Source organism: Anas platyrhynchos, chromosome 1, assembly GCF_047663525.1.
Source record: "Anas platyrhynchos isolate ZD024472 breed Pekin duck chromosome 1, IASCAAS_PekinDuck_T2T, whole genome shotgun sequence".
NCBI classification, from domain to species: Eukaryota; Metazoa; Chordata; class Aves; order Anseriformes; family Anatidae; genus Anas; species Anas platyrhynchos.
This window is the reverse complement of record NC_092587.1, coordinates 125,916,180-125,933,315: the sequence shown is the minus strand read 5'-3', so window position 1 is coordinate 125,933,315 and position 17,136 is coordinate 125,916,180. Positions and strand designations below refer to the sequence as shown.

General features: G+C 41.9%; 1 protein-coding gene across 2 annotated transcripts in view; it reads right to left on the bottom strand.

The window, feature by feature from the left end:
- C2CD2 (C2 calcium dependent domain containing 2) overlaps positions 1 to 17,136 on the bottom strand; it is a 39,343-nt gene that overhangs the window by 8,116 nt on the left and 14,091 nt on the right. For both annotated transcript variants that reach the window (XM_027448547.3, XM_027448539.3), the window contains exons 5-13: positions 16,054 to 16,176; positions 15,639 to 15,759; positions 12,381 to 12,489; positions 8,586 to 8,647; positions 6,367 to 6,506; positions 5,910 to 6,081; positions 5,042 to 5,155; positions 2,828 to 2,955; positions 1,622 to 1,937 (exon numbers count right to left, since the gene is read on the bottom strand). In XM_027448547.3, coding sequence (XP_027304348.3) covers positions 1,622 to 1,937; positions 2,828 to 2,955; positions 5,042 to 5,155; positions 5,910 to 6,081; positions 6,367 to 6,506; positions 8,586 to 8,647; positions 12,381 to 12,489; positions 15,639 to 15,759; positions 16,054 to 16,176 — 1,285 coding nt within the window. The remainder of the gene's footprint in view (positions 1 to 1,621; positions 1,938 to 2,827; positions 2,956 to 5,041; positions 5,156 to 5,909; positions 6,082 to 6,366; positions 6,507 to 8,585; positions 8,648 to 12,380; positions 12,490 to 15,638; positions 15,760 to 16,053; positions 16,177 to 17,136) is intronic.

Here is a 17,136-nt window from a genome sequence, read left to right as displayed (position 1 = left end):
AAGGCTGTTTTTTGCTGTTGCTGTTCTTGTTTTTTAGAAGGGAAGGTGTTTAACAAAAAAACCCTTGAACTATTCAAACCTAACTCAGGAAAACATTTCTACCTCCTTTCCCTATCTCACTCTATAAAAGCTCTTTGGCTGTGACAAAGCAGAGATTCAAGATTTCCACACAAAGATCTGTGCATAAGGAAAGGGATTTTAGACTGTTTTTAGAAATCTTTTTCAGCTGAGACAACTGTCTCAAATATTAGAGATAACTTGCCCTTTTTTAGCAGTCCCACCCTACATTGTGCAAAGAGAATCTTCAGAAGTCTGATCTCTTTGCAACATACTGCACAGGGAAAAAAAAAAAGAGACAACAGTTCACAAACAAACTTCCATTCGCGTGTTTTGAGTAACACATTAAAGAGGAGTTCAGAGGTTTTTGCAAAATCTCATACAGCTTTGTAAATCTCACCAGGCTCCAAAAAAGACAAATGTTCACTTCATGCTTAGCTGCCTAACCCCACCTCAAACACACCCAAAGCCTTCTAATGCCAAACTGATTGTTGCTGTGCCATTCTAAACTATCAGCTGAAAAAAAAAAAAAAAAAAGTGCTGTGAAAAGACAAGACCTCAATGTCCTAAGGGAGAACTTTGACAAAGAGGCCTTACAGATACACCTTATGTGGGGCACATTACAATAATCTAGTACTATACTGAGGTTTTGTAGAAAGCCATTTCACACTACCTCAGGGTAAGGAAAGAAGATAAAATAAAGCAAAAGAGGGATGAATACAGGTGAGAAACTGCCATTTTTTCAACTTGACTGCACATCCCCTGAGGCTGGTGTGCTGCCTGTTCAAGGCACAGGTGAAAGTCCACTGAAGTCACTCTTCTTTCAGACTTTCTAACAGCCACCTGTGTCTACCACATAGCCACAAGACAGCACGACAGCCTAAGAGGTCAATGGTCAAAGGAAACACAACGAATCCTAAGACATTTCCAAATTGCAGCTATCCAGGCATGTAACTACATGAGCAAAATGATCTGACCCTTTATTTACTTATTAAATTATACTTTATTACAGTTTATAGAAAACTACGTATTAATGATAACAGAAAAACTTCTGGCTTAGCCATTGGTGCTGACTGAGCACATATTTTAGTGAGGGCAGGGAAGCTTGTGCTCAGAGAAGCAAGGAAGAAAAAAGGAAGAAAAGCAACCTACCAGGAAGCAACCGCAGGACCTTGCCATTTTCACATCAGTAATGGGACTTCTAACACAGAACAAGTCTTTGTTTACAAGAACACTTTTCTCACTGAGGAACTGACAATGTGGTCAGTTATCTCCCTCCCAGATACTGGGTCAGGCTTAGTGGTCTGCCTTGCAGCTTGTAAGGGTGAGCCCTTCTAGCTTCCAGATGAAGGAGAACGTCAGAGAGCCTGCCATATCTCTGGAAGCAGGAGGTCTGCACTCTTTATAGCTGCTAGTAAGACAGCTTCCATCAACATCACAACTGCATGGAGTTTCAGAAGAAAAATCAGTACAAGAAGATAACCTACTATATAGTGTTGCACAACGCTGTCACTTATGTACAAAAAAGCAGTCGTTCACTGAAGGAGAGGTAAGGCTCACATACCTTTAGACTTTTTCATGCTCCCAGTTTCTGAAACACTTAATGAGCTCCCAGATATTTCTTCACAGGTCTGGTCTAAGAGCGTGTTGGAGTTCCACTGCTGACTGCCATTCTCCAAGCCCCAAGCCTTATGGGCACTTTGCTGAGGGTCAGTATCAGGTACTGTTTCTGAAGCACCTAATGACAGCTTTTCATCAGAGGTGACTTTTGCAATAGCCTCCTCTCCAGTGGGTGCTGGATCTGCTTCTTTGCAGGAGCTGTCCATGGCTGCAGCATAGTCCATCATCAGTGCAGCTTCACTGTCCTGAGATAAAGAGGTCTGCCCAGTGAAAGAAAAAAATAAATAAATAAAGAGGCAACACTGACACAAAATGCTCTGCCAGAGAAAACAAAACAAAACAAAAACAAACAAACAAAGAAAAACAACAACAAGCATCCCTGCAAAAGTTCTTTTCTTATCTCTGTTTTACACTTTCATCTGCACTGCTCAGGGCCATCAGAAAGCCATCGTGAGGCTTCTTCAGCTCCACTAAAGGAGAGGAACATATAGTCAAATTCTAGTAAGAATCCATATTCAGGTGACCATTTAGGTGACCATATTCACCTAAACATTGCCTTGCTAAAGCCAAATGACTGAAAAAAAAAAAAAGACTTAAGTACATGCCTCACTCCTGTCACTGGCCCCACTATAAGTAATGGGACACGTTCCTACATGTGCTGCTGTAACAATGTATCAGCTTGCATAGAAAATAATCTTATTATTTATAATCTTATTATTTAATTATTAAGAATATAGGTATCAATGTATTTCATCTTGTAGAAAGATTTCTTGACAGCTATATCAGATAAATACAAATACACAAATCCAAAATACAGACAAGGGCTAATCTTTTGTCCTCACTTAAACTGGTCTTCCCAAATTCCTAATCATCCCACTCCTGTCCAAGGACACCATACGTTTTAATCAGGCTGTCAAATTAAGAATGAAAAACCAACCCACTCTGCAGTAAACCCACTTGTATTTGGCTCAGCTTGAAACAAATTAGAAACTTCTTCAATTCAAAATTCTTCAGTAAGAAAAGAACAGACCTAGATCCTACAGAGACTGCTGAATGGGAGACAACAGAAAGCACATTCACGTAGTACTCAGTGGAGCAAAGACTTTACAGTCTAGAGACTAAGAATTAAATGTGTTGCTTTCTGCTCTACCTTGGACACCCCTGATATGATAATGGTGCTTTTCTTCCTAGGAGACTTCAGCTTCTGCTTTGCAGACTCGCTTAACTGTCGAATGGCTGCTTCTGCAACAGGATCGGTGCCATTCAATACCAACAGTTCTGAAACAAAAGAATTATTTCAGAAAGAAGAAAAAAAAAAAGGAAGTATCAGAGCAAGATATTGTTCTTAATTTAAAATTCAAATAAATTAGCAGAAATAGTATAAACACCATGAATAACAAAACATTTTCCAATCCACCACCCAGCTACAGGGTCTTGTCTTTCCATTCTTCTCAGTCCATGTTAGCCATTGTTCTGAGAAAAGGTACAAAAGTTGCACTTACAAACCTGTGCCTTGAACACACAGAAGGTTTTAGAAACCTAGGCAAAGCAGCTAATTATTTCAACACATTGTTACACTGCAGTAACTTTGGGTACAAGCAAATATAAACTAATCAAATTCATCAAGCTTTGAAACAAACAAATCTAATAAAGTTAATGAAGCAAAAAAAAAAAGCAACCCACAGATTTAATTATTGGAGGTGGGCTCTTTAATAAGAGATTTAACAACAAAAGGATACAGTCAGGAATAGCATTGATTAAACTGAGTGGTGTCTCTTTGTTATTGTGACATTAAGGCACAAAAAAATGAGGCCTAAATAATAATACCACACTAAGTACCTCAGATACCTCTGGAATTTAACAGTAGGTGTGCACAAGTGGAATGTACACCCACGCACGCCTGCACATTTAATACAAACCCCTGCTTTTCCACCTTCATAACCACTGCAAAGCCCCTTGGAAGAGCTGAGTGCTCAGGACAGCATCAGAAGCACTTACTGACTCTTATTGTTGTCATTATTTGGAACTATGGCAAGGACACGGTGTCTTTTCCATAGAGCTTGTAGCTATTATGGCTTCATGTTTGTAATAAGTACTACCTAAGTTATTGCCATACTGAACGCTCCTTTGTATTCCTTTCATTTTCCTGGAGCTTTTGATCTAATGAGTAATTCTTCCTGTTGTGGTGTATTAATATTTCACAGAAATTCCCCTGAACTCCCATAAAAAGAAAAACACTGCCCATCTCAATGTGCCCTAAGCTGCATTCACAGGTTTTCCAGTAAGTGCTTTTTATCTTTGAGATCAAAATAAGTTATGAGAGAAAACTTGGAAGTCTAAGGCTTCCCAGATTGGCTTAGTAAATACAATCCTGATGCGTGGTAACATTTGTCTAAAGACAGGGAAAAATTCAAGTGTTATTAACCCATAGTTTGCAGTCCTTCCCAAATTTCTGACTTTTTGCCTGTACATGTCTATCTCTGAGCAAGCCTTCTGACTGTTCCAGGTGCAGCCTAGATTGTCTCCAGATTGTCCCATGTGTGCTCAAATATGTGCAAAGAAAACTGAACTCCACATCACGTGCCATTTACAGCTATACTGGAACACACCTTTCATCACTGCTGCCTACAGAGCTGAAGAATTAATGGTGACAACACAAAGGCCTGAAAAATATGCTGACGATATGTTGTACCCCGAAAACACAGGGCACAGAGTCAAAATCGAGTTGAATTCAAAGTGAATTTGTAATTAAAGATATCGTCAATGCTACCTGATGCTCTGAAGAACCTAATGGCTCTTCAACTACATACCAGGTGACTTAGGAAAGTGAACGAACTGGCACAGCAAGATTATGTATTTGCATTAGCACCAAACAAAACAACAGTGGCAGAGTTTGGAAGAGAATTCAGTGTTCCTGCTGTTCTGGTCTGCTTTACATCAAGCCAGCCTGAAGCCTTCTATTCAGAGAGGGGAATTCAGAGTGGCCTTAGAGTTAAGTTTTGGACGTTTTTCATTTTGTGCAGTATCCCTCATGCTTTTATAAAGGAGGAGCCTTTCATTCAGAAGTAAGAGAAAAGCCAGCCTGGCTTTTTTTTTTTTTTTTTTTTTGCAGTCACCTCCCCTCTCCAAACCACAGCTCATTGTTATTTTTTCAAAATTAGTAATTTAAATCTCCAATTAAAAACAGGCTTCTATTGCAAGACTGCTATATCCCTAACCACAGCACTTGCTAACATAAACAACTCAGTGCCTGTTGAAAGGCAGTAGCCATGTGGGTTTGTTGTTATTTTAACAGGATTACATTAATCCCATGTGCAGCCTAGAGAGACGTGCTCTGATTATAAGCCTCGAAAGTTTCTATTACCTGTATCTGAAGATGATAAAGTTTTGCTGACTGTAGCACCATGAGAATGGGTAGCTTGAACAGAGAAATCCTTTTCAATCATCTTGACCTTAACTGGAGTTTTCACAGGAGAATCTGAAGACGAAATTTCTTGGTTATTTAAACTATTTGAGACACTTACTATGAAAATAATAAGAGTAAATTATACCAATTTAAAAGCTTGTTCAAAATGTAAGTGTTTGAGAAAGCAGTCTCAATGCATGCTCTCTATGGTAGTGTGACCCCCTAAAGACCTGTGAAGTACAGGAACTTATTTTTAAGCATTTTCTGTAATACACTAGACAATATCCATTTAAGCAAAAGATCTGCTTTGAGAACTGAAGAGACTGCAGCTCTTTGTGAGACTTCAAACAAAGACTGTTTAGAGATTTTATTTTCATACATATCCCAAGAAGAATTGAGTCTACTCTTCAAAGGTATTCTGAAAAAAGTTTGTCAGAGAATGGCATACCAATCCTCACCACAGACTATAATACACACCGAGGTTAGAAGGCACAGCAACAAGACTGTCACCAGCAAGCACTCAGAGACTGACACTTTTGTCACATGGGAAAAACACCCACAAAGCTCTTCTACATTATTACTCCAGCATAAAGCTTTAAAATGTGTACTAAAAGGAGTACTAACCTCTCCTCTTGTAAGAACAAGGCTTCATGAAAATTAAAAACCTAATCTTGAAGAATACAAAAAGTGCCCCCCCCCACCAACACATCAGAGAAATCTGGACACCAGCCCCTTCCCTTTCATCCCACTCTCTCCTTGCAGCAAATTCTCCTGCTCCCCACAGACAATCCTAATGGCAAACATAGAAAGAATTGGACTTCCTCACCTGTGCTCGGAGGAGATGATCTCCCTTCTAGTCGAGGTTTGGTTTTCACAGCAGTTACAGTAGTGACCACAGTCCCACAGGGCATCACAGTTCGATCCTTTTCTATCTTAGTGCTTGGCACTGGAGAAGAAACTTGCCAAGTCTTTAGCTCATTAGGCTCTATAAAGAAGAACTAGGAAGAGAAAAGATATTTCACCTTAGCGGTGCAGATAAGCAAGAAGGACATTAACATTCCTAGCTAGTGCTCCTTTAACATTTCTAAGAACATTCAATAGCCAGCTATTACGTTTGATATGCACACATACAGTGTGACGTGTTGCCATAGAATATGAATGTGCTACTCGAATTGGGCCACACATTGCACTGCACTGTGAAGGACAGTCCACAGCACAAGATGAGCATTCACAAGGCCCTCCAGAAGTCAAAGATCCACCCTAAAGACATCCCCGGGCCATACCTCTGCACTAATGGATCCCAGCCGAGGCCCCAGCTCTGGACTGCTCTCACTGGCCGTGCTGTTCAGTGCAAAGCTTTGTTGGCCAGAAGGTTGCTTCCTGAACAAATCTAGAGGTACAGTTGCCTTTGAGGACAAAGAACCTAGAAGAAATAAATTTAAAAAAAATAAAAATAAATCAGCACTCATCTGAGCTGTCAGTATATTTAAGGATGAGGAGACAGGAAAGGAGGAAGAACAGCAGCTAATGACAATAACTGTTTCTACACCACGGGACAGTGAGTGCCTTGTTCAGAGCTTTCTTTGCATTTTTCAACTGTTCCCCAGTCCGGCCTAATACTGAGCAACAAAGAATGGATACATGAAACATTACCTGCTTGCCACTATTTCTGGCCATTTCCCCCCCTGTATAAGCAGAATGCTTAGAGGAAAAGAAAACAGTTAGAAATAGTAATATTATGTTCTTGAACAATCTCCTTAATGGGTTACTTCCATCTTTCTTTTCAGAGAACACCTCCTTGGGTTCCTAGTAAACTGGTGTATCATCAAGAATATTGCTTCTTAATTTGATCTTCAGTGTCTGTTCTCTTATTCCTCCCCTTTGTTAGCTACATTAGACTGGAGCAAACCATTAGCAAAATTACTGCATGATTTCAGGGATGAAATCCTAGTTTTATGCAAAATCCAAGGGCACAGCGATCTACATTATACTCCCATTACCCACTCTCATGATTCTACTCTGAGTTTTCCATTCAGATTTTCGGGAGAAGAACAGCTAAGGCAGTGGTGGAGCCAGGGGAGAAGAAAGACAATTGTCATTCTAATCAACTGTTTTTTTCTTTTTTGTTTTAAAACCAGATTGATATTTACACTCTCAGAAGGATGTGGTATACTACTGGTATTGTTTGAAAGACCCATTACAAAAGATGCTTGACGACTAGACTTTATGTAAGAAACAATATGCATTTGCTGATTATATAGCTCTCCCTTCTCTCTCTCAAACAGCATCCACATCAGAGGTTTTTTTTAAAATCATTTGCTTACATTTGATTTCCCATCCTTCAAATAATCCTTCAACAAATAATCATTTGTTGCCTGTTTGTTTTATATCTGAAACACGGTGTAAGAAGGAAAAAGCAAATGGATTCGAGAGGTGAAATACGGTTGCTACTTCTAGTTAAAGCAGAAGTGTATCAGTAAAAGGACAAGCAGTACCTATGAGAAGAATTTATGAACTTGTGGCATCGCTTCAATAAAGCTCAGGTAAGCGACGTATTTTTGGAGCAACTTCACAAAGCTCATGCAAACAGCTCAACATGCTCCCTGGTCTCAAAACCTACCCATCCCTTACCCCCAGCACTTGGAAGGGAATACTTCTCTGAATAAACACAGTGCAATAGTTCAGTGGTTTTTCTTTGCCACTGAAAACTAATTGTAAACTGTAACAACAGAATCAAAAATATTTTATTCTTTAAGTTCTATATTTAATCCAATGCAACCAGAATTAGTGCGTTTTATACTTGGTAATGGCTGGGCAGTCTTTTGGGCTTGAAAAGGAAGGAGTTAGGATGAACAATTACCCTTCAGTCAGAGAAAGAAGGGGAAAGATTAACTTGAAACAAAAAATACTTACAGAGAATCTGTTAAAATTTTAGAAGGTCAAAAAATTAGGATTACCAACAGCTATTGACAGCCTAGAAACAAAGGCTGATTCAAGATTCATTTGCAACCTTAAATCTGTCCTGAGGAGGACAGATACTTTTTAACAGTTTATTTCTCTTCTGTCTGGGCTTACTGGTGGAAGTAAGAAAGTCCCTAGACAGCAGCTGACCCAGGTGGATTAGCGTGCCCAAGAACTCTGCAGTTTTCTGTGGATTTTAACTCTAGGACCTACATTTGAGGACAGGCTTACTGAGTTTTAAAACATAAACTTAGCTTACACGTCTTCCTCAACATGTCTGTTTTGTATAAACTTGGCTAGCTCTTTTCGGCTGATCTCCCTTTTGCTGTTGTTTTCTCCTCCAGGGCTCTCTACATTACAGCAAGTACAGCTGATGGGACAGTCAGGACGAGTCAGCATAAGACACCTGAACTTCTACACAGGTTCACAAATCAGTTTCTTATATGGCTATACAGCCAGGTAGAACTAAAGGAGGATTCATGTCAACATTTAGCAATGCTCACGAGGTGATCATGCAAAACGCTTCAGTTTTAATACTTACTATCCAACTTTCCGTCTTCTACTATTTGCAGTTGCAATGTTTTTGATTTGGCACTTAGTTCACTGCAAAATAAATGAAACTACGTTAGGTTTTTGCATGCAAAAGATCCTCTTTCCCATGTAGATATTCCCTGTCTCTTTCTGGTCCCCAATTCCTTGCCCTGCACCAAGCACAGCCCCACACGGCCAACCCACCAGGGTGCCGGGCAGGCAGTGTGCGTGGCTTCTTTTTGACCTCAGTAAGAATGACTAAGGAATCTCAGCCAGAAAAACAGGGTTTGGTTCCCTCCAGCATGGTTCAGAAGTTCAACTGCCTAAACTGTCAGAGGCTTTTCTTCTCCCCAGCACTGCCTTTCAGGCTGATAGTTCCTAGTCCAACTCCTATGCAGCAGCACTAAGAAAGCCATTTTTTTTCCTGGCAGGTTCAGAAGTGAGCATTGCTGAAATTTTTAAGTTAAGATGCTGGAATAGGTCCAATCAACTGCCTATTCAAAGCTGTGCATTATCTTGTCAAAGCAGGAAAGTGTCCTGCAGAGCAAGAGAGAAGCAAGGAAATAGTCAACAGGCTCTAGTGAGAAGAGTCAGTATGACTTTTCCAAAATAAGACTGAAGGATGTTGCAAGATAAGAAGAAATAGTTTATCTGTGACAGAACTAATGTGTACTATTAGCAGAACTACTGGCATTTGTAGAACTCTGTAAGATGAACCAGACAAGAGATTTTAAAAAAAACAATAACAACAAAAACTTCCCTCCAGTGAAACAGTGAACTGGGTAGCTACTGAGGAGTCTTGTAGTAAAACTTGATTTTACGCCCATCTTGGCAAGTGTTCTGCCAAAAAGCTCGAGGGAACACATGCGTGTATTTTATTTTTCCATGTCTCCACTTCAGGCTGGCGTGATCTTGGTTGCAGATACTCCAGCTCCATCAGATGCTCCAGGACATAACCTATGCAGCAGGCTTTAACCTTCTCCCTGCCTCTACCATTCCCTCCTGCACCTCCAAAACTTGAGAAGAATCACCTTGAGGCTACCTGTTGCTGCTCTTCTCACAAAGCTAAATCAAGGCCTGACATGGCGGTCAGGACACTGGTCTTCAAGCTGGTGGGTATTTTTGTTTCTGAATTAAAAAAGTCAGGGGGGAATGAATATGAAAGAAAGTATACACTCAAATCCTGATCACTTATCTTTAAAAGTCCCCAAGCTTACCTCATGCCCTTCCGAAAAATAGCAAACATCGTGGAAAACCCAGCACTATCCCTAGCATCAAGGCCAAATTCCAGTCAACTTAATCACATCCTGCCTGCCCTCCCTCTGCACTTTCAGTTGGAAAGGTCATTATTCTTATAAACTTCCTGTCTGAAAGCGCTGGGCGTGTGTCTGTTCGACAACACTGAGCACATGCTGCTCCACCAACAGATGGCTGACGTGATTCACAAACCTAGGGAGTGAAGCACTTTGAGATACGCCAGAAAAGAAAGCTGCTAACGAAGTGCATTGTTTCTCCTACTGTGGAGCAGAAGTTGCATCACACTAATCCTCAAGCTGCGATGGGGACACAGCAAACTGTCAGGGGAGAATGCTGCCTGCTCTGGCTTCCCACAAAAGCTGTAGATCCTCGTAACTGAGATCAGGCTCTGTAAGACATGAAGTCATCGAATTGTAGGAAGAGAGCTTCCTAGCTGGTTCTCCGCTTGCCAGCAGGAGGAGACACAAGGCATATTTCTCTACCAAGCCACACAGAAAGATGGGACGTCTCAGTGTTGTTCTACAACATCCATTTGAATTTGCTGACCTCAGTGACTTCTTATCATCTCAACTTCTGCACGCATTCAGAGGAGTCAAGTGTTCTTGAAGTCCTGCACAGCTTCTGACAACCAGTCCCAGTGCCTTCCTTTATTTCAAGCAACCCGTGTTGCTTTTCCCCTCGACACTCCTGTTTTTGCAGAGCACGCTCCCATAACGTAGGTAGGCACGGCCCAGTAAAACTGCAGTGGGGAGGCAGGAAAAGATCTGCGCACTTGTTTCCCCTGGAAGTTGAGGAGAAACGCACAGAAGTGCACAGCACAGCACTCCTCAAGGAAGGCAGCACTCAGCACTGACAGGCACAGGGCTGAATGCTCACTCAGACCTTTGCAAGGTGAGGTTCTGCTTCACAAGAGAAAGAATGAGTATGGTGAACGCCACGCTGTGACTAGATAGTGATGAAAAATGTGGCAGAAAAACAGGTGGACTTGTTCTTGATGATCACCAGCAGCGCGTGCTTGCAGCCCAGAAGGCCAGCTGCATCCTGGACTGCGTCAGCAGAGGGGTGGCCAGCGGGTGGAGGGAGGGGATTGTGCCCCTCTGCTCTGCCCTTGTGAGGCCCCACTCGGAGTGCTGCGGCCAGGTCTGGGGCCCCCAGCACGAGAAGGATGTGGGGCTGGTAGAACAGGTCCAGAGGGGGGCCACAAAGATGCTCAGAGGGCTGCAGCACCTCTCCTGTGAAGAAAGGCTGAAAGAGCTGGGGATGTTCAGCCGCAAGAAGGGAAGACTGGGGAGACCTGAATGCAGCCTCTCAATACTTAAAGAGCGCTTATGAAAAAGATGGAGAGCAACTTTTTGCTCAATCAGATAGACAGGACAAGGGTGAATGGCTTTAAACTAAAAGAGGGGAAACTTAAATTAGAGGTTAGGAGGAAATTCTTCATTCAGAGGGCGGTGAGGCACTGGCACGGGTTGCCGAACGAGGTTGTGGATGCCCCATCCCTGGAGGTGTTCAAGGCCAGGCTGGATGAGGCCCTGGACAAACTTATCTAGTGGGTGGCATCCCTGCCCATGGTTTGGAACTAGATAGTCTTTAAGGTTCCCTTTCAACCCAAGTTTTTCTATGATCTTAAAGGTCTTTTCCACCCTAGATGATTCTATGAATGAAACTGAAGTGGGAGAGGAAAGCTACATAGAGAACCATGGATAGTCCACCACATACCAAGTGCCTCTCACATTAATAATCCAGTAGAAGGAAAAAAAAAAAAGCAGCACCTGTAGTATGTTGCATGGCAGCATCACTACCCCATTTCCCTGGAAAGCTGCTTCTGCCTGTGTGCTTGTCTAAAGCCACTAGAGAAACACACCTGTAACCCATCACTGCATCTGTGGCTCCCCACTCCTCTCCTCATACAACATAGAAGCGACCAGATATTTTCTGCTCTGCCACCAGAAAGTGGAAATTAAAACAGTTTTAGAACTGCTCACTTTTGACCCTATTTACAGAAGCTGCATAAATCACACAATACTGTGCAGGCTGCCCCAAATTCCCATTTATGTTCTACACAAAAAAAAACAACCTAATTAGTTACTATCTAGTTTTACACTCTGCTTTGTATAATAGCCATAATTCTTTTAGACAGTCAACCTGTCTGCACATTTACATTTCCGAGTTGGGGGAGAGGGAAGGGAGAGACATCAGATTTCCTCAGATGCAGTTTTCAAGGTAAAGTGACATAAAACCTTGCTAACATTTTTTTTTTTTTTGACACTGAATTGGAGTACAGGGTAATCTATTTTGCCTGTTATTGCTGTCATTAACTACAGCCAGATATCTGTCAGGGAGATCTAGAGACCTATTTGATATCATATACCACGCAGAGGGTAATTAGATATCCAGTGGTCCCTACCAGCTCCAGATTTTTCCGAGGCCACCTGACAGAACATATTTCAAAACACTGTTCTTCCCTTGAAACTTCACATAGTGCCAGTAAAAAAACAAAACAAAACAAAAAAAACTATGAAATGTTATCTGTAGGTAAGTTACTTACAAGACAAACTCTTCCTTCCAAAAGGGATTTGCAGCATTTTTGGCTACAGAGCTGGAAAACTTCTGCATAGGGTCATTCAACTGAACTATACACACAAGGTTTGTGCTGCCTGTAAGGGGGGGAAAAAAAAAAAAGTTATTAATACTCCACCAACAGGAGATATACTTACTCAAAAGAAAGTGAAGAATTCCCTTCCTTACATATTGCACTTTTCAACAGACCATTTGGAAACACTTTCTCACCCACTCACAGAATAAATTTCTCCCCTCCCCTCGGTTTGTAAACCATGTGCAATAATGGCACTGGTCGAGACTGGGTCATCGTTGTCCTACACACTCTTCTATACAGTGTGAAACATGGTGACCCATTTTAAATTCTGTCATGAAGCAAGGAAGTGCAGGCACAGAAAGATAAAAAGAAAGGATGTGGATGCAGAGTGAATAACAAGGAGCTGGTGGTGTGGGTGGGGAAGTAAAGTTGCTTTGAGCTGCTCTACAAAAACAGACCAAAGCTCCTAGCGGCCAGAGTCACACGGTTTCTTTGGATACCAAATAAACTTTCTTCTGCTAGCAAGGGAACAATCACAGTCATGTTAATTAATGATGGCTTTATGGACTGCAGTTTCTAACAAGTTCATGGCATTTCAGAGTACTGGCACAGAGTTACTACACCTTGATCTTGGAATTCACTCCAGTGACTAACTGGTGTACCAGAGTAGTTTTTTTTCTATTTGCTAATCCAAGTGCAAATAATTTGCTCAACATGTCACTCTTAAAACAACTTCTGCCGTTTTGGCTTCCACAGCCTTAGAAATCATTTCAGTCTTGGGGTTCCCCTATAGCAAGGGCAGCAGTGAAAAGCTCAGTAATGACTTCGTGCAAAGCAAACAGAAGATGTGCTGCCTCCAGCCCTCTGGAAGAACCCAGGTTTACATTCATCACCACCAACTCTCAGTTGTCCACTGGTGGTGTGGCTGGGCTGTGGAGAAGCCCTGTCTCAAGCAGAGAAGCAGCTTGGGCCTGACAAGGTTATCAGAGGAGACAAAGCACTACGTACACACAGCTTATTTGGGATCCAAGCTAACCCCGGAGTAAGTAGTTTAGCTGCTTTCCCAGCACGCTGAGCCTGAGTTAATGAACCCAGGGCGGTTTTCTGTTATAGCAGCCATATGTCCCTGCTGCCTGCTCATGCTGCCAGCAGAGCTGAGCAGCCTGGTGCAGAAAAGCGCATACAGCTCTGCACTGGAGCCACCCAGGGACTGACACTGCAGCGGGGTTTTTTAACAGCTCCGCCCCGTGCTCTCTGCTGTTCACAGCTAATGATTTTTTTTTCCTTAACAGGAGAAGTCCCTTTTACCCTTGATGATGCACTGTGGGCCATATAGCACCAACCTAGGACAGCGTCTGATTACATGCACAAATTAAGGAGACAAAACCAAGGGCAGCCCATAAGCAGAGGCCAGTTCTGTTGCTGGTTACTCACCGGCTGAACTCACACATCCATAGGAAAGCCACAAGCTCCTATAAAACTTGCTGGCAACCCATGTTTGAGCTTAATGGTCAGGATGGACAAACCCTCCTCTCCCCTCCCCAACCCAGTATGTATCTGCAGTGGTGAGCCTGCAATAGTGCATGCTCCTAGGGAGTCTCAGAGTTGCAACAGGATGGTTAATTATTGTTGCAAGACAAGGCCAGGAAGAGGGAAGGGAACAATAACCAAACGGCAGCAAGCTATGTCCAGAAGCCAGCATCTACCCAGCTGTGCAGTATTTTCACTGGATTTAAAGTGACCAGCTAAACCCCACTGTGAAACTTTATTTCTCAGCTCCAAAGCATCTGAGCTCCAAGAGTTGCTAGGGAACCACCAAGATTTCCTCCATCTCCTCTCAGAAGAGCAAGCGGTGATTTTTGGATCTCAGTATCTAGTTTCCCAAAGAAGAGTGCATTAATTGTCCCCTCTTCCTCTCCTTTTCAAGGAGGGGACAGCGAGCCTTCCCACAGCAATGAATCCTTTGCAGCATGTGCTCTGTGCTAATAAAGGCATCTCATCTCATGACTTTTTAACAGCAGCCAAAATGATCAGCTCTACCAAAATGCTTAGCTTGCACTACAAAACTGTAGAGTAACAATGAATTCTGAATGAGTTTTCCTGCTGCACTCTACAGTTTCCAGCACAGCTTTATTTATAGAGGACATTTCACTGCAAAGAGTTCCAGAACCGCTATACGTATACATAATATATTTAAAAAAACAGCCTGCAGAAAGTTTTAGAGGAGTCGCTTCCAACCAGGATGAGCAAAGCAGCATTATGCAACAGTCTGGGGCAAAAACTTGCTACATCTAACTGAAAAAAAGGAGTAAAGCAAGCAGGATATATTTATCCAAAATTAGTACCTTTCCCAATTTAGCAGCCACAAGCTTCCATTAAAAAGATTGTTACGGAATTGTTAGCGACCATAAATCACAGGGCCTCGTGTCTGCATTTCCTCTGACAAAATCCCAAATATGCTCACTCATGCCTCAAGCAGTGATGCAAGCATGCTTGCACTTGAAGTAGTTTGAATACTTGTTAGACAGGCTCAGTGTTTTTTTCTTAAACCAACAGTGCAACTTCACCAGGCAGTGATCTTTTGGTTTCATTCTCAATCTGCAAGAAGTACCCCCCTCCTCTCCCCACAGAGGTACTTTATTGGAAAAAAAAAAAAGAAAAAAAGAAAAAAAGAAAAAAAACAAACACACACCACCACCACCAAAACACTCTCCTTTGAGGAAAGTTTGCATAAAAGAGGAGAGTTTTACATAAATCAGTAAATTGCTCAAAAGTAAAGAAAAGCAGATGTAAAAACAAGGCCATATTGAACCAACCCAATGCCACTGCTAAGAGTTAATGAAGAGTTGGGTCTGAGCCCTCCCCCACTACCTTGTACACACCCTAAGTGTGTTTATTTAGAAATAAAAAGTAACTCCCAAAAATAAACAACCAGCTCTACAAATATGTTCATTTTAATTTGTTTTCAAACATGATGAATTTGTTTCCACGAAGATTAAGGTGTCTAAATAATCAGCCAGACTAAAACACAGTTTTGTACAAGCATGACTAAGCCCGTTTCTCAGAGCACAGCAATTTCTTACGTCTTGTTTTGAGCCAAGCTTGTAAACTAGAACTTTCCAATGATTTCAGCCAGAAGAATACAAACACAGAAACAAACAAAACAAACACCCTACTTAAAAGCGAGCAGCATCCTCTGGGCTACGTTACCTGCAGCACTGTGATCGGCTAGGTTTACTGCAATGTTCTTTACCAGCAGTTTCAGTTCGTGAGCCCTTGGAGGTTTAGGCGGACTAGTGCCCTGAGGGAGAACACTCGTGTTCTGTACATTCTGTGAAAAGCAAGCAAAAGAAGAGGGATTGTGCATATGCAAACGCGTTCAGCTTCTGTCACATTAATATAGGGAATTAGACATGATGTGGTGTAACATCTACAAGTAGCCACATGGGAGTTATAATCACAAAGCCTCCACTGCCAAAGGCTATGTTGTTTTAAAGCAAGCATTGCAGTTGTTTCTGATCACTGAGTGGTGTTAAACTTACTTGTTTGTGGGTCATGAATAGGTAAATAAAAGCACTATGCAGAAAGAGACTTCTCAAAAGATTCAGGTAGGAATAGGACTTACCTGAATCTCCTTTATGTCTGTAGGCCTTGTACTCAACACTACAGATGGAGAAACTGAGCTAAAGAGGTTCTTCAAAACATCTCTGAGCGTTTCAGATATTGCACATGTCCCTGCTCCCTGTCCCTAAGGAGAAACAAACAATCGTGCTGTTCAAAATTCAGAAGAATACAAGTTAAGGCAAAAAAAAAAAATAATCACTCGGCATATTTAAACCACCAAAGCTATTGAAAATTACCTTTATCAGAGAGAGAGATGGTTTCTGTTGCCAACAACAAAATGTACCAGGAGATCATGCAGATAATTAGTTCAATTTCTACACTAAGCATTAAAGAAAAACTAGAAACGTAAGCTAACGTAGCCACACTCTGTTCCGAGAGTTAAGAAGGCAGAGCTATTAGCCACAAAAACAGAAGTTTCACCAACAGTCTGTATCTTATGATGCTGCTTTAAAGTTTCTGTACTGCTTTGCACTCTGTGGGGAGAGCGGATCAGGCCACGGGATAAGCAGATAGGCGCTGTGCCACTGATTTAATGGGAGTTATGCCAGCTTGCGACAGATGAGAACGTGCTAATCCTGGGCCGCACTGGAAAGTTATTTTAGCATCTCTTGCAGGTCTTTATCTTTGCTGAAAAAAAGCATGCTGTATGGACCGGCAGTCATGGCACTCCATGGGACTGACTCATATGTTTGCCTACTCAAAAGCCTCATGGCCACCTGCATTTAACATCACCTGCTTCCACACTTCCTCTCTGAAGCATCAGAACACGTCACCAATTTTGCTTACACGTGTGGCTTCACTGGAGTAATTGTAGGTTTCTTTAGACAGTGAACCATCCCTCCTCCCCCTGTGCCCACGCAGAAGCCTGCTTTCAGTGTCAACGCTACTCGGAAGCTTTCTTCTGCTCAGTTATCTACAAGGGAGCAAATCTTCAAATGAAGCTGTCACATAAAGGGCAGTTTGATGCTACCTCTGCTCTGAAGGCAGCCCTTTTTTCTTGGAGAAATCTCCAAGAGGTTTGTTTTCTAAAGAAAAGATTGAAGTTGAAGACAAAGATCTGAGGACTCATCTGTCTCTTCTTACA